The 24,139-nt window shown below is 36.5% G+C and overlaps 2 protein-coding genes across 2 annotated transcripts in view; one reads left to right on the top strand and one right to left on the bottom strand.

Moving 5' to 3' along the window:
* LOC132118407 (DNA polymerase nu-like) overlaps positions 1-7,646 on the top strand; it is a 72,604-nt gene extending 64,958 nt beyond the window's left edge. The window contains exons 21-26 of the mRNA XM_059528233.1: positions 1,050-1,181; positions 5,382-5,492; positions 5,572-5,647; positions 6,440-6,507; positions 7,041-7,102; positions 7,445-7,646. Coding sequence (XP_059384216.1) covers positions 1,050-1,181; positions 5,382-5,492; positions 5,572-5,647; positions 6,440-6,507; positions 7,041-7,102; positions 7,445-7,537 — 542 coding nt within the window. The 3' untranslated portion in view covers positions 7,538-7,646. The remainder of the gene's footprint in view (positions 1-1,049; positions 1,182-5,381; positions 5,493-5,571; positions 5,648-6,439; positions 6,508-7,040; positions 7,103-7,444) is intronic.
* A 5,837-nt stretch (positions 7,647-13,483) lies between these two features.
* Positions 13,484-20,035, bottom strand: nat8l (N-acetyltransferase 8-like). Its single transcript, XM_059528283.1, has 3 exons — positions 19,574-20,035; positions 18,330-18,494; positions 13,484-14,956 (listed from the first exon to the last, which is right to left on the bottom strand). The coding sequence occupies exons 1-3, from the start codon at positions 19,887-19,889 to the stop codon at positions 14,589-14,591; spliced, it is 849 nt and encodes a 282-aa protein (XP_059384266.1). The 5' UTR covers positions 19,890-20,035; the 3' UTR covers positions 13,484-14,588.
* Positions 20,036-24,139: the final 4,104 nt, after the last annotated feature.

Consider the following 24,139-nt stretch of genomic DNA (forward strand, 5'->3'; position numbering starts at 1 on the left):
ATAAAAATGAACCTGAGTCTTCCTGGTATATGTACTTGGTCCTGCTTTATTCAACAGGTCACTGCGTAAATTAAAGCATGTAACATTGGTTATGTCATATGACTAGTTGTTACTCTGTAGTTGGACTGATGAAAAATTCTTTGGGTTAGTTAGTAGCTACACTACATCTGATGCCAATATTTCCTAGGTATTCATTAGTACTGCTAGCAAAGCATTACTAGTGTTGTTAACACTATTAGTAGGGTTAGGGATCTGAACAAACCATTAGACCCAAGTATAAACTCTTGCACGCAGCTTATTTGTGCTATGGACATGATGATACTGGACTCCAATCTGTGTGGCTAATAAGGTGAGGTGTGCTATTCATTTTATACAACATCAGGGTTATCATTTTTGCCTGGTGGATGATAAAAAATGGTAAAAACAACAACAAAACTTTAGACAATAGTACAACCGTAATTTTGTGAAATATTACATTTAAAAATAATAATTTTCTATTTATTAATATATTTATAAATGTAGTTTAGTCCTGTGATGGCAAGGCAGAATTTTCAGCAGCCATTACTTCAGTGTCATGTGACAGTCTTCAGTGTCACGTGATTCTTCATTCAAATATTTCTGTAATAATTCACAGAACCAATCATTTCCTTTGTGTATGAATTTCAGTCTTCTGTTGAACACAAAATCACATTTTTGGAAGAATGTTGTTTAGCTAACAGATGACAATGTTGTGTGTGATATTTTACATAAGCAATATCAGTAGAGGCGGAAAAAAGTAATCACTCTCCCATAATATCTTGTTTTTATTTCATCATTTATTTCATCATTTATTTCATCGTTGTTGTCATGGTAGTTGTCGTCATAGCAACATGGGGAGAATGGGCTGCTCAGTTTAACCTATTTCTCAAAATCATTGTGTGCCTCATCTCACCTCATTTTGTCTTTTTGTCTCACCTTGAACTGTTTTAAGCATGGAATATTTCTGTTCTCAGTTGCTTTTGTCCACTGATTTTCTCTCTCTCCTTCTTTCTCGACACCCTAACACACAGGAAGAGAGCGGTTGTCTGGTATTCTTGGTGTGAGTGCAGAGGAGGCCAGTCGTTTTCAGGACACTTTCCTACAGACGTATAGAGAGGTGCCGGCCTTCATTCAGCACACCATCCAGTACTGCCACAAACAAGGTGTGTGTGTGTGATAAACACAGGGTAGTGTTGAAAAAACTAAGCAAACACTCTTTCACAAAACTCACTCACTTCACAGTCCGGTGTGTGAATATAGAGCTGCCACACTTTCACTGATATTACACACATCATGGTTTTTACACCATGCAGTGAACTTAAGTCACACATACTCTTTCTTTTACTTCTCCTGCTGTGACTTAAATAGTTATATTTTCTGCTGCCATTATAGTCCATCATATTTCATCTCAGTGTTGCTTTAAAATATCAAATGCACAGTTTACTGGCCATTTTACTATTATTACAAAGTATGGAGTATTTATTTTATTGGAATGATAAACATTAATACAATGTATGGCGAAACAAAATAAAGAACAGCTAAATAAAAGGTGACATAAAATATTAGTTAAGTATAAATATTTAACAGCCAGAATAAAGGCCCTTCAGTGCCAATAGCCTCGTGGACATATAATGTTGTTGCGCTCCAGGCATCCTGAGTTCGAGTCCTGATTCACGGACCTTTCCCAATCCTATCCCTCCCCTCTCTCTCTCTCTCTCTCTCTCTCTCTCCCTCTCTCCCTCTCCGCTTCCTATCTTAAATACTGTCCTCTCCTAATAAAGGTAAAAACCGCCAAAAAAAAAAAAAGATGATTCAGTAATTATATCATTAAATATAATCGCATAAGGTTAGTAATAAAAGAGACCGCGTTTGATTTGTTGCTATATAAATTTATTAGTGCTGTCAAACGATTAATCGCAACCAAAATAAAAAATGTACATACCATATGTATACTGTTTATTTAATATGTATATATAAATACACACATACAGTATATATTTTGAAAATATTTACATGTGTTTATTTATATATACAAAGTACACAGTCATATATTTTGTAAACCAAAACGTTTATTTTGGTTGCGATTAATTATTTGATGATTAATCCCCCCATGAGAAAGTAAACGCTTGTCAATTATGCCCTTCAAGACTATGTCTACGAAGCAAAGCAAAGTAGCAGAGTTTGTTTTTACCAGGCTAGTATTATTTGTGTTCCCTTCAAAAAATGTATCTTGAGAAATGTTATGTTTATTGCCATCCCCCACCCCCCACCACCGAAATTAATACACCTGGCCAAATTAGACAACTCCAACAGCACTCGTGTCTGTTGTAGACATAACTATCTGTCAAGCAGGTAACGTTATTATTGCTACCAGTGTGCTCATTACACAATAAATACTGGAGGAATCTATACAAAGCCTCTCACACAGCAACAAAACACCTGCTATAATTTTAGCTGAAAATTTTATCAGGTTCTGAGAGCGAGGAAGAATCAAGAAAATGAAACAGGAAAGGGCTGTAAAGACTGAGCTTTCTCTCTTGGTAATCTGTTCTAGAACAGGGAGTTCCAGTAGCAGAGTGATTGCATCTAATCTTCTGCTCAGGGAGACACCCTGTGCTGCTTTTGATTTAGAGAGACACAGGACCTTTCTCAGAGGTGAAAAGGAAAATAACATATTCTCTTCTGATACATGCTGTGATGGTGGACCTGAACCACAGTTCCCCAAAAATTATTTGGACACTTAAATTGATATTACACCCAAAGGTGAATAGTCATCGTTGACGCTGTCACCTTAATGTTGTTCTAAACCTTTATGAATAAATGACTTTCTTCTGTAGAACATGAAAGAAGATATTTTGAGACATGTCTTGTTTTTAATCCATACAATGGAATGTTTTACCAAAATGGTTTGGTCACCAATATTAAAATGATTAAAATATCTTATTTTGTGTTCAGAATTATAATGGAAGTGGTGAATCTTTTTAAGCCACAAAAAAACATATGTCATTGAAAATGTTATTTGTTTCTAAATGTTGGTAATGCAAAGAAAAATAGCTTTTACAAAAACAGGTTTGGACATTTTCTGCTTGTCGAAAAGTATGGTAGTTAATCTGGCCTACACCTGTGGTTATTCTGTGAACTTGAGGGTAGTTCATATGTCCTCTAAAATGGTCACCAGTTAGTTAACATTAACTATCAATCTGCAGAGGTGTAAAAAGTACAAGTATCTGGTCAAAATCATACTTGAGTAAAAGTAAAAAAGAACTTTAAATTGTACTCCAGTATTAAAAAACTAGAAGTACTTCTTTTTCCTGACAGACAATACAGAAGAATGGTTAAAGGGAGGGAACGAAAAAATGCAATGGTCCAGGTCAAACGTATATTTAGTTCAACAACAACAATTAAAATGAAACCCAGCAGAACACCAAAAAAATAATAATAATAATAAATAAAGGGAAAGGGATTAAAAGGAAACTCCATCCTTTCCACCATCATGCCATCCTATATAACTTTCATTTATCAGAGGAACACAAACTAAGAGTTTTAGAAAGAAAAAAAAAATCCTCTTTATATAATGCAAGTGTATGGGACATCCAAAAATGACACTTAAAAACTGTAAAACTAAAACTGTACACAAAGTGAATATGACAGTAACACATGAAACCCCATTTAATGAATCACTGTCTTCTTAAGTGAAACGATAAAAATACAAATACCAATATTTTAATCTTGATCGTCATGTTCACTTTGTGTGATTTCTGAAGTGGTCCTGTCCCCTTTCAGTATATGGACTAAAAATCTTTGCTTGTGTTCATGTGAAGAAAGAAAGTCATAAACATCTGGGACGACAGAGGTTCGGTTAATGGTGAGAGAATTTTCAGTTTTGGGTGAACTGTCCCTTTGAAGAGCAAGATGTGATGGAGAGGCTAGAAATATATTCCAGACTGAATAAGAATTTGTTGAATTAATGAGGAGAGTCATAGAATTAAAACACACAACGTTAACTTTCTTCAAGGCCACTTTATTTGTGTTGTCTATTCAACATCACTCTCTAAAGGGACAAATAATCTTGTAAATGTTTATTTGGGGCATCTAGAGTTTTTTTCTTAGCAAATATTGATAAATAATTATTTGTGACTAATTAGATTAATTAATGAGAAAAGCATGTAATTATAAAGATTAAAAAAATATTCACTGACAACTAATTCCTACTTAATGAGTCATATAATGACATTGTAAATACAACTTATTCACCACCTGGTAAGAACATCACTAAACATGAATTACAATTAATTTAGCATATAATGTTTATTTAAACACTTTTTTTGGGAGATTTGTAACATTTAATAAAAAAATAAAATCCCACAAAAAATATTAATTATGTTTAAATTCTCATCACTGATTTTATTTGCCCTCAATTTTGTGCATTCAGCTACTATATTAAATAGCTAATGGCTCTATCAAAACAGAACATATAATGAATAAACTTTTTTGCGGGAAAATGCAACTTTGCTACCTCAATATGCTTCCTCAGATTTGATGGTGAACTTTTGAAGCCAGACATTTACCTGATGAAAGTCATAATTGAAGTAGAAATGTGTGTGTTTAGTGCATGGAAACAAGTTCTCACGTCAGGCACACACGTTTGAGCTTATGTTTACCATATTTAATGTGCAGAAGATAAATAAAAATATAATGTACTTTTCAAGACGAAATAAAATTTTAAGGAGTAAAAAGTACTGTTTTTTTCTTCAGAAGTATAATCAAGTAAAAGTAGTCAGTTTAAATTGTAGTTGAGTAAAGTACAAATCCCCCAAAATAATACTTAAGTACAGTAATCAAGTAAAAATACTCAATTATTTTACACCTCTGCCAATCTGATTCAGAGAAGTGAAGTTTGTTCAAAGGAAATTTATTTGCATATGTCACCTGGTTTTATCTGTTAATAAAATTAAAAACATTTTCCCCATAAAAATACTAAGAAGAAGAATACTAAGAGAAATACAATAGCACATTCCAGTGACGCATCATCAGTGTTATCTGTTCATACGACATACCCACGCTAAGCCACACACACATTCCTGAACACTGTTACTCGTATGCAACTCTATGTGCCCCATAACTTCGCGCCCCTGGCGTCTCTGTGCTTCTGGGAAAAATATTTTCTGAATGAGTCCACTGGCTGACCTCACTCTTTTCCAACAGGGATTTATGTGTAAAGCTTGACCTATTGTCTGACTTACCCCGGAATGCACTGGCATGAGTGATTTGTAAAGAGTTTGTGTGTGAATGAGTGACTGAGTATAACAAAGCTGAAAAAGAGTATAAGTTGCTGTGCGTGTTCTTTCTTATTGATGCCTTAGGTTTTGTCAAGTCCATAATGGGAAGGCGCCGTTCCCTCCCTCACATTCACTCTGCTGACTGGAGCCTTCGAAACCAAGCAGAGAGACAGGCCGTCAACTTTGTACTACAGGGTATTTTGTGCGTTTCTTCTTGTGTTTGTAACGTTTGCCAGATCTCTGATGGTCACAATGGCTGTGTGTGTCCCATCAGGCTCAGCTGCAGACCTAGCCAAAATGGCAATGATCAAAATCTGCTCTCAAGTGGCTTCTGCCCCTTACATTGCCAGGTACATCCATCCATTCATCTGTCCAACTTTCCACTCCCTCCATCTCTTATAATCCCAAGTGTAGCTGAATAATACATTTTGATTATGTGAAATGCAGTTATATATTTTTTTTCAGAAAGTTTCAGTTCGTTAAATGTATGGACATAAAAACATAAAGACCTTTCTTAAAATATCTACTGTCATGTTCCAAAGAAGAAAGTAAGTCATACAGGTTTATTTATTTTGGACAACCATCCCTCTAATGCATTCTGTTGCATCACTCACTAACAAAGAAAATTGTTTTCACAGCATTTATTAATCTAGGTTTATATTCATTTTTACATGTGCTAATACAATATTTATTATCCAAGGATGCCTTTCCTTCTATTCTTTTATGTATATATATATATATATATATATATATTTATACACACACACACACACACACATCCCTGATTTTCTCAATCGCTTTTTCTCCCTCAGCCCTTCTGTGTGAATCCCTTAACTTGCTATGCAGCTCTCTATATTACAGTCATTTATCTTTGTTAGCATCCCTCTGTCCCTCCTTCTTCGTTCTTTCTCCTGCCCCCCTCCCTCCAAGTCTCTTTCTATTCTGTTCAGCGAGCGTTAGAAGATATGTCTGCAATAGATGGCTTGCAGATCAGTGTAGAGCAATAAGAATACTTGACACATCTAATGTAATATTGCCGTCACATTCCAAAACTAAATGCATCATGGGTTGGTGGTCACAGTCTGGTTATTATATCTCCACATTATGACTGATCTAGTTTCTGTATGTCTATATCTTTTTAGGCTGGTGGCTCAAATCCATGATGAGCTGCTGTTTGAAGTGGAGTTCTCACAGTTGGAGCAGTTTGCTGGTGAGGGAGACATCACAAGTCCTTTTATATAGACATAAAATAAATTGGGTGAAATAAAAGGTCATTTCAATTAGCTCTGAGTGAATAATCTCTCATTTTTTCTGTGGTCTTATTTTAATATTATTTGTATACAGTTAGATATCTTTATTAATACTTTGAATTAGCTTTTATACTTCTATATCAAATTTATATTTTGTTTAAACTTTAGACATTTTTTAGTTACTTTTATTATTTTATTGTTTGTTTGTTTTTTTTTGGTTCAGTTGTAGTTTTTATTTTCCATTTTTATTTTCAGTTACTAATTTTAGTTTTTCAACTTATTTTATTTCAGTCAGCAAACATAATGAATATAATGAAGATAGTGACATTGATAGCAAATGACATTAAGCTGCAAATGCTGTCAATACAGCATAACTAATATTTTAATCAAAATATTTCATTGTTAAATCTTTTATGAGATAGTATTAGATCAGTTAGTTTAGAGACAAAAGCACAGGCCATTTAAATATTGTGAATATTCTGTTGGTGAACAGTGTTGGTGAAGAAGACCATGGAATCTCTTCAGCACGTTGAGAATTTGGGAGTGAATCTCTCTGTAAGTGTACACCCACACAACTTCATTTAAATGATCGTCAATTTATCTTATTACAATAAAGAGCTTCTGAATATAGAGAAAGTAACAAGCCGTGATCTACGTTTCTTCCTTGTTGCTTCAGACATATTTTATAGCTCTAATAGAAGCCTTGATCATATCAGACAGACTTTCAAACAGATTTATCCACTATAAAGGCAATTCATTACGTCATAGGGTTTGATTGGTAACCTAATTAAGCTTCACTGCATTTCCAGACGACCTTAAATTACCGTAAAATTAAATGATGCAGCAGATCTAGATCAGGCACTCTAGTGATCCCAGTTCTTTTCTCTCTATTTTCAGGTGCCCCTCAAAGTCTCAATGTCCACGGGACCATCATGGGGTTCATTGTGCGACATGAACCTCCCCTGCACAACTACAGCTACTTCTCTCTGAGTCGCCTGCTCTTCCTCTCCATCCTGTAACTATGGTAACCGGGCAGCTGCAGTTCCCAATTCTTGTTTCTCACTGATGTATCTGAGGGCAACGGTAGGAGCAAGCTGGATCGTACCAGTTCTTCTGGGGGGGGGGGGGGGGGGCTTCTCTTAATTCATTTTTATCCTTTTACTGTTGGATTCGGTTCTTCTTCTCACTGTTAGAAGCTAGTATCTCTTTGCACGAGAATAGAAGTAGCTATTAAATACAGTTTTTTTGTTTGTTTTTTGTTCATTTACACTGTTTGTACATCTTATGTTGACATATGCTCTTCAATACATCTTTCAACAAATAATAAATATGGGCCTTTGTCATCAAGATGACTTAATTTCATATGTATTATTGGCTTGGTGGGCTGAAGGTGCTGTTTCTCAGCTGCTGTGTTGGAACGTCTGTCTCATGATGAATATTAATAAACTCAGTCCTCATTTAGTGAGTCTCACTCACTCCATTTTAAACACATTAATCTTATCTCTTTTTTTCACGGCACCTCACAACTTGCTTGGCAGCAACCCACTGGCCTTTTTCTGTATCTTTGTCTCATGGTTACACAGTCCACACACACACACTGACCCAGATTTAAGTGTCCGTCTGTGGCGTCAGGTCTTCTGTGCCCCCTCGCAATACACTCTATAGATACAAGCACGCCCTTGAAAAATGTTTCAGTCGCTGTGCTTGTTGCTGTTGTGGATTCAGAAGCGGTAACAGCGCAGAAGGCTGTAACTCCCTCTGAATGTCATGATATCCCTGAAAGCCTATTCTTAAAGGTCTGACACTAAGAGTGGAAACATATTACCCTGCTAGGACATGATCTGTCTGTTCTCTGTTTTAAAGTCATTAATTAGTGCTCAGCGTCACTGAGATTTGGTAAAAGAGAAGATCCTTTAGGATGTGTAATAGGGGGTCAGTAATGAGATGTTTTAGTATGTTTTAAACCAATTATTTGAGTCTTCCAAATTACTTAAGGCTAATAACTATTACAGTTGGCCTGTTTACATCTGGTTTACACTTAATGCATTTTCTCTGATTGGATAGCTATCTGATTTATTAAAACTTATTCCATTTACACTTGGCCACATAAATGGATACATATACGATCCACAATTTCCCATGCAATATGCTAATTTAACGGAGTTCACGTCAACAAAAGCAACAGATGTTTTTATTCACCAACAACTAATTTTAAGATCAGAGACCGCAACAACAGAGAGAGCGTCATCCGCTCTAGAAAGATAAGTTAAGGCCCGTTCACACCAAGCACGATAATGATAAAGATATAGTTCTAAAAATCGTTCTCAATATTAAAGAATAGCAGTGTTCACACTACAACTATAACCATAAAGGCATAGAGAAACGGTATCGTTGGAATCATTTTCAGAACGATTTTTTTCCACCTGATGAACGATACAAGCATTGACATCCAATCAGTGCTCGAGGATTTAAAGCGGCAGACGCACGTGCGCTCAGAATAAACAGACGATATCGTTCGCTGGTGTGGACGCTAATGTCGTTATCTTTATAGTTATCGTTCTTGGTGAGAAGGGGGATTAGTCTCACTACTGTTAATGAATATGATTGTGTGTTGAGCGTCTCAGTCTTATTTTCAGTTTCATTTGCGTTACTTTACACTTTTTTTTTTGCTGAAGAGATACTCAGCTACTCATCCATGGCGATTTGTGTTGCATTAGCGCTGTCACATATGGCCTGTAACATGCTCTCATACATTTATTATTTTAATATTTAGCAAGGAGTAAAATTTGCTTTTGAACGTCATTGATGTGTGTGCATTTGTTGCTTTTAAAACCTGTTCAGACACATGTGTACAAGCTTTATGAATCATTCCTTTAATTGATACAGTATGTACATCCTTTTTTTCATAAATCAGGAAAACTTTTCTTTACATCTTTACAAAGTTCCTGTGTATTGAGGAAATGGAAGAAAAGGGGGCAACTTAAAGAGCAGTTAAAAAAAAAACCTCCAAAAGGAAACTCAGGCGGTACAATGATTTCAGACACAAAGAACCAGGTGATCACTGCAACCAAACAGGTAAAGCTAGGTCAGATTTACTGTAGTGAAAACCTCAAACCTCCTTTTTTCTTTCCCTAAACTCCATTCTTCCCAGCCCTCATTATCATACTAGACCCCGCCCCCATGTATGGCTGCATATCATTTCCCTGCTGAGCTTTGTGTGGGCTTGTTTCTATAGTAATAGGCAGCCAATAACCGAAATGTGACCACGCTGACATAAATGGGGGAACTAATGCCTACTTACACCAGAAATTGTAAACATGAGCATTTCTAAAGCAAAGAAAAATTTTTACTGCCAACTTGTGAAATGATCTTTTAAGTGCCATACATTTCCAAAGTATTTCCAGGGATTTACCCGTAAATTAGCAGTAATTTACAATGATTAGTAACCCACCAGCACTTTACAATGCTTCTAAAAGCCCATAATAAGTGCTGAGAGGATGCAGGGTCTCTGAAAGTTGCTTTTGCTCTGACTGGCACAAACGTAAGATGATTGTATCGTTAGAATTGTGTCTCAGTTTGCGGTTGTTTCCCAAAGTGTATTGTTTTTTATTTTTTGTAAACATCTTAGTTATATTCATATAGTTTCTGTTACAAAATGATCATAAAATGTCCCCAAATGCTATTTACAGTTAATTACACTTTACATATATTAAAATGTTAATAAAAAAGGATTTTTCAAGAAAAATCATAAAAGCTTTGTTAATATGGACCTGTGCGTATTGCACCACTTATAAAACTGGTTGTGGTGTTGATTTGTCTGTTTTGATCATTGTCACAGATTGTTGGAGACTGCACTCCTTGTGAATCAGGAGACAGTGGATATTTCAGACTGATCAATCGTAGTTCAGAGCGTGACGCAACTTTCAGAGGCCCATGACATCACCCAGTCGCAAAGGTTTTTCAATTATTTTTGCGGGCGTCATATCAGTACAACATAAAACTCTACCGTAAACTGAAGAATTCAAGATGCAAGTAAACATGAGGAAATAAGAAAACAATGAGAATATACAAAAAAAAAAATTCACATTCACACTTTGTCAGGCCTTGGCTTGCCCGTGGTGATGTTGCTGTGCCAATACCAATAACATCTGAGCGACTGTCACCAGTAAAGTATGAGGGATTGAACATCAATGCAGCATTTTAACATTTTTATAATCTCATGGATCATGTTCTTATGTTTTTTTTTCAACTGTGATACTTTGTATTATTGCTCGATAAACTGGCACATAGACTTGATTTTCAAAATTAATTCTACAAAGATGACAAATGGCAAAAGAAATTAAATGAAATACAGCAAACATCTCGACTTTGTCAAATTTAACTTTAAAAAAAAAAATAAATAAATGAAATAATCATTTTCCACTAATTCCTTGCCACTTGAAGCCCCAATTAATGGAGTGCTGTCAACCTGTAAAAAAATAAGGGAGAAGGGAGCAGCTACACACATTAGTACCTTGGCTTATTTCCATGCACCACCTAAAGGATGACAGTGATGAAGCAAGACCATCTACCATTGTGCATTTTCTCTGACTGCTTTCTCCTCTCTAAAGTTAAACATTCTTAGCAGCCATCTCTTTCATGCAGGTTACCAAGGTCAATCTGAATGCCTTAACATCAACTGTTCTTTCGAACTAACACTAGAAATGTATATACAAAGAATGCACTTTAGTTCTGGGGTTTTTTATTTATTTATTTATTTTTTAAGACTTGAGTAAAACCCCAGCTTCTTATCCTTGCATAACAACTTGGCTACTCTCTTGAGCACTGTTCAACTTTCCAACTTTCAGAGACATTCACTAGCCAATCAAGTCACCAATCTAAACCACATATGACACACTAACTGTATACATAAATCCAGTTTGATTGAGCCTTTAGCATGTGCAAAACTAGCGGCATGATCAGGGACTGGTCAACGGTTTAGTTAAACACAAGCAGTGATCATGGTGTTCTTGCACTCGCTTGCAATTGTAGCATTACAATAAGGCTCTCTTCAATTTGGCAACAATACATGCACCTTACATGAAATCCCCAATCCCATGCTAACTGCATTCAGAATAATAAGATGAGGATTTTCAAGGCAGTTGCACTACAGCATAAGAATAACACTCATAGCAAAAGACCTCGAGTACATCAAACACTGTTCGAATCTGGATCTTCAAAATATGCAATACATTGCTGATTGCCGTGTACATTCACATCTGCCAGCACTAGCACTATATCCCATTAAGACATTTGTGTGATTTTTCCAGTTGATCTGATACTGATTCCTAAATGTTGGATTGAATACAACTTCATGCTTATGTATTTTATACTGTATTCCATTTATGTGTTTGATTATTTGTGGATTGTTTTGGCCTTTCTGAGTTTAGCGCAAATGTTTCACAAGATCTCAGGTAAGCAATCTGTAGCCAGTTTGCTTTAGGTTACTCTGCCTTTCATGTTGATAGTTTAAATATCCCATCAAGGATTTAATCAACCCAACCTTTCTTCTTAAGGATGTTAAGTGCATTCAAACCTAGCTTAACTGGCCACAAAAATTTGTGCAACTGGCAAAGCTATGTCTAGTGAATTGCTTTCTTGGTGCCTTTTTGTTTCAACCCACATGGCAAAAATAAAGACGTCCTCACCAGTAAAGTGAGAAGTATCACAACTGAACAGTAGTCAAAACGGCGCATTCAGATTAATAATTTTCATTTCTCGATATCCTAAAAGATAAGAATTTTAGAATGAACTGAAATTACATAGAAATATCAAAAGAAACCGCTCTAGCTTTTAAGAATTGCCATGTGAATGATGGTATTTTCTTGCTGATTTTTCTTGCAAAGACGTTTCATGCAACAACACTTACTTTGAACAATGAAACACACATATTTATTATATGTTCAGTTAAAAAAGAAGCTTGTTTTACATAGTTTTAAATATACTTATTTTCCAGGGCAGGCACCGTACGCACAAACCAGGTACAGAGGCATGCCACAAACTTGCATTGCTTTTGCATTCTACTATTGGCAGCTGTGATGTCATTGAAGCAGCAAGCTGGTGGGTAGTCCATTGTTTGGTTGACCCCGCCCCATCTCACATTCTAAGCCATGCCCACAACTCCCCACACTGCTACTGTGACATCCCAGAGGGAGGGAGGTATGGGGATAGTACAAGCTAGAATGGGAAAAAGGCAGCGCAACAAGACTCCGTGGCGCATGCAGAGATGGGGGTAGGGTTGAGAGGTTGGGTAAGGGAGGGAGAGGTCTGGCCCAGGGTTGCAATCAGATATTCAAATGAGGGTGGGGTTAAAGTTGAGGAAATCTGACGATGTTCATGTTTTTTTTATTTTTTTTTATTCTATTTTTTTTTTTTTTTTTTGTTAGTTTTTTGCACTACATGTTACTTCTATGTATTTAAAATCACATTTAGTTTCTTAAGTTTATACAACATTGTGTCACAGATGAGGCTCTTTGTGGTTTGTATCTCTCCCTGTGCTGGTACTGTGATAGGAGGATAGAGACAGAGAGAGATTATGGGTATGTCATATGTATTCAAATATTTCACATAAATATATTGAATAGTTGCAGAATATAAAGCCTTATATACTGTTTACTTATACAGATCCTTTTTTTTTTTTTTTTTTTTTTTTTTTTTGGTAATATCCAAATTTAGATTTGTGCTCTGTTTAATTTCGGTTTTATCAGTTATATTGCTGCTTTTATGCCACCCAAGTTGAATTTGAATACACTTGGAGTCTGATTGCATTTGTTTTTGCTTTGTTTGTTTTTTAGATAATGCATCAGAGGAGCGATATCCGACTGGGAAGCATGGCCACCATTCAGCAATTTTGTAGTAATTATTTTTCCCTTAATGTGAATTGTGAAATTACCCACAAAGTGTACAAAAGTTTAATCAAGTCATTATTAAAGCTTCATCAAATAGGTACACAAATAGATATGTGCTAAACTCAGATCAATGACAACTGGTGATACAGCTGATCACAGTATATGAAATGGGTGTACTTTTAAGATCAAATTTCAAGTTTTTTTTCTAGATTTTAGAAAAGTGACTTATTATATCTGTAAACGCGAGTTTCACTGACTGTTACTTTTGTCAGCCACAAAGTGTAAAGAAACATATTTTTCTTTATCTTTCTCTTTAACATGATGAACATTTATGTTTTTATATAAATTTTTGACCTTTCCTAATGTTGATAATATGGCTCAGCACTAGGAACCTGCTTAACAAAACAAATAAAGATTATATTGCAAAGTTATCGTAACCTATTAAACGGAGGGTGCTTAGAGATATAAATCACTCAGTTCACAATATTCCACATTTCTAGATCTTTTTGCTCATTGGTTAGACATGGTTAAAATGTCTGTCCTTTGGACTAAAAATTACAATTAGTTGGACTGTTTGACTCCACCAGACTGCTGCTGTTGCTTCATACTTCCTCATGAGGAAGGTGGCATCTGAAAAGGTGGATCAAACCTTACTACCTCCTTCCCTCCAGTTCCGATGTCCACTGGATCATGATCACTTTGCTAACAGTGGTCTGTGCTACCCTGTGGGTCGGCCTATAGAATGGTTTGGGAAAAGGTCAGCGGCAGCTGCCTTGATTCATGTGTTTCAAGGGAGAATCTGTCTCTGCAAACAAATTTACATTTATATCCAATTAAGATTTGTTCATGGCATTTCAGGGCAAGATGGCCATGAAAAGAAAGTATAAGAGCAGAAACATCCAGTGTGGTCAAAGGAATGAAACCACACTTCAAAAACAATGATCATGACAATATGTATAAAATTAAAATTAATAAAAATAAAGGTTGTAGGAACAGATATGACTTTAAAAAAAAAGGCCAAAACACAAATAAATAGCTAGAAGAAGAGAACCAGGTCAGTGGGTAGTTCAGGGTCATTGCCGGCATCGTCGTTTATATTCTATCTTCTGCGCTCACGTTAACTGTCTTCTGCGCTCACGTTAACTGTCTGTCTCTCACTCTTCATGAAGCTGCAATCGGTACCGGCTGTAGCGAATCTGGAAGAAGAGCCTCTCCAGCGCTGAACGGGTCATCCCAGGCAGCGTGTGGTCCTCAGTGTCTCCCACTCGCCGGAAACCCAAAGACTCGTACAGCTTGTGCGCGGCCATCTTGACTGCAGTTGTTCCCAGAACCACGGCCGAGTAGTTGTTTAACATGGCAAATTCTAGAACACGTCGACCCAGAGCCTTGGCGATGCCTTTTCCACGGAAGTGAGAATCCACTGACATGCGACGGAGTTCCACAGTGTTGTCGTCTTCTCGGCCTTGCGCTGCCACGATGCCCACAACCTGGCCTTGCAGAACTGCCACCCAGAAACAAGAGCCTATGGGAATCAAAACGAAGAGATTATCAGTTTGATCTTTAGTTTTGATCTAAACTTTGACGTTGTTGTCATGACTACATTAGCTTCAGGCTTGAGGAGCACTATTAATCACCGTGTGACAAAATCTCCTGCTGTAAACTCATTAGTTTTACTTCACACACACACACACACACACACAAACACACACTTGCACAAGCCCCTCCCCAACTGTCTGATAAATGCTTCTCTTGTATTATGCGTAAGGCCACTAAGATGTCGAAAAATAACAGCCAAGAATAATGAACGACATTTTATGATCCAATCAAATCCAGATGGATAAAATTAAAGTCCAATCTCACATTACTTCCTGCTGAATATGCATCACATTAAGGAAATTAAATGTTTCACAAATACCATTTAATGTTCTCATTAGTGACTTGTGGGTAGCATAACAAATCTGTCTGTGTATTTTCACATATTAAAGTGATATCTTAATGCTTTATATTATGGGGTGTTTGTTATTTTCCAAGTGTCTGACAGAAATCCTGTCCCTGCATCTCCAAATAGGTGTTTCGTGCATTAAAGAAACATCTAGCTCACCCTGGCAGATAACCCATATATTCTACCAATCCCTCTTCAGATGCAGGATTCTACATTAGCATAGCAAGAGAGAAAATCCCTTGGGAGAATGCTTTGTCTGCATGCTGCCACTAAACAAAACTACCATACATGCTCTCAGCGGGGCTTTGATTCACACCTTCCCCCATTTCCTTACCCCAGACTTCAATTCTCTCTTTCATTTGATGCAGGACTAAATAAGAAGCCCGTATGCAGAGAAACTGTCTGCACCATGGACTAACAACTATTTTTATATAAATTAATACTTTCATTCAATGAAGATGCAATACATTTATAAAAATGTAAAGACATTTATAATGTTTAAAATAATATTTAAAAGTTGTTCTTTTGAATAGTAATATTGTGAAATGTTATTACAATTTGTAAATATATATATATATATATATTTCTATTTTTAAATGTAATTTATTCCAGTGATGACACAGCTGGATTTACAGCGGCCATTACTCTTACAGTCTTCAGTGTCACTTCAGCCTTTAGAAATCATTCTAATATGCTGAGTTAGTGCTCAAGAAACATTTATTATTATTATTATCAAATTTGAAAATTGTTTTAGGATTCTTTAATAAAGTTAATAAGAACAACCTTTATTTGAAATAGGCATTTTATGTAACCGGTCTCTACTGTCACAATTATCTATTAATATATCCTTGATTTATATTTGAGTATTCTATTTTTCTTTTTGTACAGACCCTTTGAACTTTATGGGAGTGTATCATTTTATGTCACTCTTATGTCATTCTCCAGGGCATGGACAATATTCTTCTAAAGCCAATTCATACAGCACCATCAGACACACACTAAAGGGCAACAACCATAGGTTGGCAACGATGCCAGTTATCTTTTGTCTGCACACACACACACACACACACACACCCGGAGCAGTGGATGGCAATTTATGCTGCAGTGCCTGGGGAGCAGTTGGGGGTTCAGTGTCTTGCTTAAGGGCACCTCAGTCGTGGTATTGCCGGCCCGAGACTCAAACCCACAACCTCAGGGTTAGAAGTCAAACTCTAACCAATTTTCCACAACTTCCCTTTAATGTCCAGTGACAGAGCAAATCTGCTTGACTCATTCTGAGTCAGTAATGTGCGTAAACAGACAGCCTACACAGGTCCAGATCTAATAGAAATGTGTGCACTAGGGGTGTAAAAGAGACCCTTTTAAACTTCTAATGATGAATTGGAGAGAGCATTCTGACCAGCAGCATCTGGCTGCTTGGTATGGCAGCTGTTCTGAATGACTGTGAAGTTCTGCAACAGCGTTTATCATGGGCAATAAATTTCTGTCCCTACACTTACGCTGTCTGAGGAAAGCCCATGGAGTAATACAAGATTTCAACCACCCAGCACTCAATCTGCTCATGCTACTACGATCTGACAATTCCAGAACACCAATCACAGACAACAATGTTGAAGAATACTTTGTACCTGCAAGTCACCAGGGTACTGATGAGCCCCTAGCGAATCTCCATTATTTTGTCTCTTTCCAAGTGTACTTTTAATAATATCTACAGTTTTTATTAGTATGTTTCCTACTGTATCACAATAACATACACAGTTTCTCTCTTTACTGTACTGCATCTACTGCTAATTTATCTACCAAAATAGTATCTATCAAAATAGTATTTGCTCAATTTATCACTAAGTTCTATGTTTGTCTATGTAAGTTCTCTAGTGCTTTAAAATTTAGTTACAAGAGGAAATTATAAATATTTTTTATTATTATTTTGGGGTACATTAAGGATTATAGCTGTAATTCTGAGTTTGCCTCATTACAATTTGTCTCAGCATTTTTCCTGCCTTCAATCAATAGGGCGAGAAGACTCCAAACAGTTATCCTCAAGAGCAGAACCGAGAGAGAAAGACTTTCTGCATATTTCATGAGTCCTGCATTAAAGCTACACATCAGCTATTCATCCCTTCTTGGACTCCTAAAGTGCAGTATTTAACCTCAGTATCACAGGGTAGAGTATTTGTTCTGGTGAGATAAATGTTTGATTGGGGAAGCTGGTGCATTATGGGATGTCTATACATTGAACTATTTTTTTTCTCTCTCTTTTGAAGTAAAATATTGTTAATATTTCAGCAATGAAATGTGAAGTTTATAGTTGTTAGCATTAATATACTATGAAGTGCCAAGGTGCTATTTGGCGTAGACATGTTTATATATATATATATATATATATATATATATATATATATATATATAGACGTCAGTGACTTCACCAATACAATGAACTGCTTACACACACACCATAGAATCTCCAGACTAACATTAAGTGCATACAGTACCATTAAAAAGTTTGCCAGTAACATTTTTTTAAGAAATATATATTTCTATTCAGCAAGGAGACATTAGATATGATTAAAACCGACAGTAAAGACTCTTATATTGTCACAAAAAAACAATCTATTTTATACAAATTCTGTTCTTTTGAACTTCCTATTCATCAAAGAATCACATATTAGAATGATTTCTGAAGAGACCTTAAATTGATTTATTTATTTTGTATTTTTGATCAGATAAATGCAGCCTTGTTTTTAAAAAAAAATCTTACAAACCCAAACTTTTGACCAGTAGGTCCTACGTGTGTCCAGGTTTGGCTATACTTGTGAGGGCCATATTTTCTTACAGTGTCCTCACAAATGTGTCAAAACCTGTTGAAACCACATATTATAGATCAGTGGTTGAAACCCTAGTTGTGAGGGTAATTTTTTTTGTGAATGTGTGTGTGCTTGAAATTATGCCTTACCTGTTGGTTTCATATAATATGCCTCAATGTCAGCCATATCAGTGTGCAGAGCACAGTCCAGGTAGTTGAGAATGACTTTTCTGCTGTAGTAATAACGTGTGCCCATTAGAATAAACGGTGTGCAGAAGGTCAGTGTGAAGGATTTGGTCATAAAATAGCACATTACTATGGAGAAATGGAAAAAAATAAACGACACCTGTCAGAAAAGAGAATCAAATGTTTGATTTTTGGCAGAGGAGAGACAAACAGACATCAAATGTGCAGACACACCCTGAGCAGTGCGATGTAATGCAAAGTAATTACATAGAGTATCCTGTTTAAAAAGAAATAGGCAGTAACTTTATACATTTGTACGGCCTGGATATTTAATTGGCAATGGTGGGGCCTATAACAGGAACTGTAATTAAACCCGAGAAAATCGGAGTCTGCATGTGTCGAGGATGTTGACAAGACGGTGCGCTCGAGTACAACTGTGTCGCTGCAACACTGCATCCTTCACGACATGCTTTATCCGCACACTCCACTGCAACACGATGCGCGCTGTTTACTGTCAACACAGACGTGCTGTCAACTCCAACATACTATCAAATGTGCTCACAAGGTCTTCCCTACTCGAAAATGAGCCTTTATGATTAATTTATCTGAGAAACAATTGTCGCACTATGTGTACAGTGATGCAGCGTATTCTCTAAGCGTGTAGTATGTAAGTTTGTGGACACTGTTAATACACTCCATTGTTTTCAGCTGTATGGCACAAGTATATTTTCAATGTAGCGCACAAAAAGGTTGCCGTCTAGCCAGATCGCCACTGTGCTCGGTTACACCGCCTGTAGTTGGAAACCACTGAAAATGATTAGTCAACATGAAAAGGAAATAAATCATTACATGTTATTAATTCCCTGTAAATAAAATATCATATACATCTCAACAGGCAACAAACACAACTTCGTGCACTAACAGGAGGCGTCTTGCGCGGGATTCATTCATTCATTCACCGGTCCCACATGCTCTGATCTGCTGCTGCCTTTGTGACTCCTTTACTGATATTCACTGGGATTTTCTTTTACGAAAAAAAAGGTTTCCAAGATTACGTAAAAATGTCTGAATTTATTGGGCTCGCCGTTTTAGTTCGATCCTTTTTATTGTAACATAATTAACTTATATATGAACAGCTCGGAGCTTATTTTCACATGTTGCGGAGAAACCCGTTACGCTCATCGTATACCCACAGTTTGATCACATACCTGTGAGAAAAGCATACATAAATTGGGTTCTAGTTTGCTGTTTTAGCCCCCGAAATGCCGAGTTGGGTATCCGCTCCATGATTCCCTCGCTGAAGATCCGGCGCACCTCCTTATGGTCTGAACGTTCAAACTCGCGAATAAAAACCTGGTCCCGTTTTTCCACCTTACTCTCGAGCGCACTGTGAGAAGGCGAAGAAGACGTCCACATTTGCGCAGAGGAAACTATAATTGAATCTTTTTTGGTCCCAGCTATGGCCTCGTGTTCGTCTGAAACGATTTTAGTCTCGCAAACCATTTTGGGAGACGAACAATGCATGCAACTGGCCAGAAATAAACTGAAATTTGGGAGAGAAAAAAAACGAAAGATGAGTGATGGTCTTCTTTGTTATGGAAAGAAAAAGGATTGATGTACTTCTGCAACCCTGAGCTTCTTCACGACCGAGGCTTGCCGGTGCATCACATGCGGTATTTATAATGCTCCAAAGCCGCATTCAGATTCTGGGGTGTGGGTGTTCTCCTCATCTCTCTGATTGGATGTGGCACCGTGCCACATGACGGCAATGGGAGGCGAAACCACAAAAGACACACCATAATGTGTCTTTTTGAAACGAAGTATTTTTGCCCCGTCAGTACACCGGCAAAATTCCTCGCATGTTTGTGTTTTGGGAGGAGGGCGAACCCATGACTTCGTGTGATGCGAGAGGTGTCGCCACGAATTGCAGAATTGCAATTGCAGTATCAGCAACGTCACGATCGATGCTGCGCAACCATGGACTGTATAAAGAGTGCGCAACATCAGTCTGCGTGGATCCACGACACCCGGACTGGCTGCACAATTTACAATGGCATCATACCAGCGTGCGCAGGATTGCGTGTTTTACGCGTGTGTGAGTGACACTTTTACTGCACTGCAATGTTACCCTTCGGTTTAAGTTCGTCCGGCGCGCACCCCTTTCTTCCTGAGACCCCAGATCCCAATGGCCATATGCGCTAATTCTAAGCGACTTTTGATATTCTAGAATTAAGTCGCTTATGAATATGAGCAATCGTGAATGTTTTGTGCTTATGCACATCATACCGTATTTTGTACTGCACAGAAAACGATAAAGTATGTGTGGTCTGTCAAATGTCTAATACTGTTTCTTTCTTTTGTATTTCTCATCTGCATGCGCGAGAAATGTATTGATGTATAGGTGGCCACTAATATAGATATGTGAGACTTTATATATATATATATATATATATATATATATATATATATATATATATATATATATATATATATATATTGTCTCATGGACAACACGTTTATGGTACATTATAATCATGAGGGTAATACCTACGAGATGTGAGATAAGAAACCCTTTCTTTGGATTCCCATATGAAGTGCCCGATTTTTCTTTTTTTTTTTTTTTTTTTCTTTTTTTTTTACATTTCCATCTCAGGAATAAACACAATAATCCTGCTCACATGTCATTTGTCCAGATTACGTCACTGTCCAGTTTTAAACGCATTGGGTGTTGGCTACTCCAGAGTAACTGATGTCCTAAAGAAATCGCCTCGATTTGAATAAGGTCGCAAGCCAGGCGTATTGTACAGAACTAGTTTAGACTGGATCGCCTCCCGCCCTTACACTTCCAGCCCCTCCCCCTCCCAGACGGGAAGAGTCGTATTTTTTCTTAATGTTTGTGCAGTTATACATAACATGGGCTATAATGCGAAATCGACGTCCCTCAACAATTAAAAAAGAAGGGAAGCGCGGGTTTTATAGCTCTAGTGAAGATGCGGTCTTTTCTCAGCATCAGCATCTGCGTGCACGCGGCCGGTCTGGAGGTGCCAGCGGGCATGCGCGCGTTATGAAGAGCAGACAGTAACTAGAGAGTCGCTCCAGCAGTGAACAACACTCTCTCCTAGTTCCTTCATTTTTAGCAGTTACTGTGAAGATGATGTTAGATTGAAAATGTAGACTGTTAAAAAATATATTAAAATCTGAAAAATTACTGTTATTTTTATGCCAGGATATTAATAAAAACTTTAATTTTCTGGCAGAATATTAATTGATCTGTCAGATGTTTTTATTTTTTATTTAATTTTTATTTTTTAAAGTGCATTATTGTAATTTTTCTTTTTGAACAGAAAAGAAGATATTTTGAAGAATCTTGGCAACAAAACAGTTATGGGAGAAAGAATATCAACATTACCTATGTATGTGTGCGTCACATTTTATATAATTACTTGAATTCATTAATTAACATTCAAGTAGCTTTCCTAAAGTAATAGAAAATATCAAAGCTGAAAAAGAATCTTAACTAATTAATCAGAACTCAACAACCCTAATTAAAAAAAAAAAAAAGTTCCTTTTAAATAAGACGCTTGTCTCTCCTTCCATTGTCCTCATTGTGTAACTTGACCTTTGACCTCAGCGGTCCAGAAGGAAGGGTTGACCCCGAATGTCCGATGCCACAAAATCTGCCTATTGTGGGTTCCATTTTGCAGTAACCCTTGACCTTTCAGGTTTTCAGAAATTGTGATCAATCTGTGTGGCAAGGTGGTAGACTGCTTGTTGTGTGTGTGTGTGATTTTGTATAATAAATCTTCCTTTCTCACTAATATAGTACCTGCTAAGGATGCAACTTTAAACACTGGGAATATAAGATCCTAAGAGACTCACTAAACTGTATTCTCAGATAATAAGTGCTCATAAGCTCATCTGAGACTGAGCTGAGCTAGTCCTTTTTAATCTCAGTCTGTATTGTAGAGGCAACTCACTATTATTACACCTGCATTTAAAAAATAAATATACACATTTTTTGTTGTTGTTTAAATATGTTTCACTGTTTATTAACCTTATTATTTTTAATTAATTAATTTGTTGCACATGTGTGAATATGCGCTTAAATAGCACAAATATTAGAGAGCTATCCTCATGCATGAGTGAGTAATCTATTGCCGCTTTGTTCCCAGTGATTGTTATAATGACTGATGGCCAGGGCCCCCTGTGAATAGAAGTGTGTGTGTGCGATTGTGCACGTGCGTTAATTTGTGATCCAGGATTGGCAAGGGTTGTGCTGGTGGGTCAGTGGGTCTATGAGTAACACTCAACGTTCTACTGGGTGCAGAATTAGAATTGCTCAAAATGACTAGTTTTTGCAAAAATGAGTCATGAGTCAATGGTAGCACCACTTAGTGTGCCATTCTGTCTTTCAAGTAAGAAATGAGGATTGTGTTTTATACTGTATATACTGTGGGATATTAGCACATGAGATAGAGCACAAAATAGCTTCAAGAGTCTTCATAACCTTGATTTTGATAGACACCTCAAAAGGCACAAGAAGGTTATCTAGAGTTGAGGTTGTTTTGACATTTTTCATTACTTTCCATGGTAGTTGGTCAATATTTACAAATACCTAACACCGCTGAAAGTCAGAAATTTATATATTTTCTTACTTTCTGGGCTTGGTATTGTTCTCTTATTGGTCACCAATGATGCATTAATTTAATGAAAAATACAGTAATATTGTGAATTTTTATTACAATAAAATGTCTGTAAATTAAATTTGAAAATGTAATTCCTGTGATGCAAAGCTGAATTTTCAGCATCATTACTCCAGACTTCAGTGTCACATGGTCCTTTAGAATTTTTTCTAATATGCCGATTGGGGATCAATAAATATTTCTTAAAAAAAAACAGCTGGTGTCTTATTAAAACTGATACAGGATTGTTTTGCTTTGTAGAAAGCTTAAAAGAGCAGCGTTTATTTAAAATATAAATCTTTTGTAACATTATTAATGCCTTTGCTGTCACTTTTGATCAATTAATGTTGCTTTTCTGAATTAATTAAAAGTCTTCCCTCAAATGTTTTGACGGTACTGTGTCTTTCTGAATTACATAACATAGTTTGACATTTGTCAAGGTGTTTGATGTGACAGGGTAACCTATCGAGACAACATGTTTATCCTGTTTTAAATGTCATTTCTCAAAGTGTTGAGAGAGAAAAGACTTTTAGATGAGTCTGTTTAGCTGTTTATTTCTAAAGAAAAGGCACTGACAAACTACTCTGTTCTACAGTTACCATTGCATTTATTTATTTATGAATCTAAAAATCTAAACAAAAACAGTATGTTTATGCCCTGTCCGTTAATTGTTTCAATTATGAACACAATCGAGTCAATTTTCAATTATGAACATATACTTTCATATACTTGTTTACGGTACCTTGGTTAACCAATTGAACAGAACTGATCAGATCGGTTAAATGTGCAAACCTTTTTGCATTACATTTATGTGTGTCTGAAATGTCTGAAATTGTTTTGCCTTATTATTTATTCATTAGACTATGTTTGAGCTGCTTTGCCTCCAACTGTGTGTAATAGGTAAAGAATGGAAGAAATGTAAGCTGTCTCGACTTTTTTTATCTTTCTCTTTAATTGTTTGTTTCTTGTCCTTTTGATCGCAATAGAACAGTGAGCCAATTTTGGAGTCAAACCAAGCAAACTTGTCATGGCAACTACAAAGTAGAATTTTCTGTTGTTTTTTTCTACAGATTTTCCTTTGCTCAGTAAAAG

Source organism: Carassius carassius, chromosome 3 (genome assembly GCF_963082965.1).
Source record: "Carassius carassius chromosome 3, fCarCar2.1, whole genome shotgun sequence".
Classification (NCBI taxonomy): domain Eukaryota; kingdom Metazoa; phylum Chordata; class Actinopteri; order Cypriniformes; family Cyprinidae; genus Carassius; species Carassius carassius.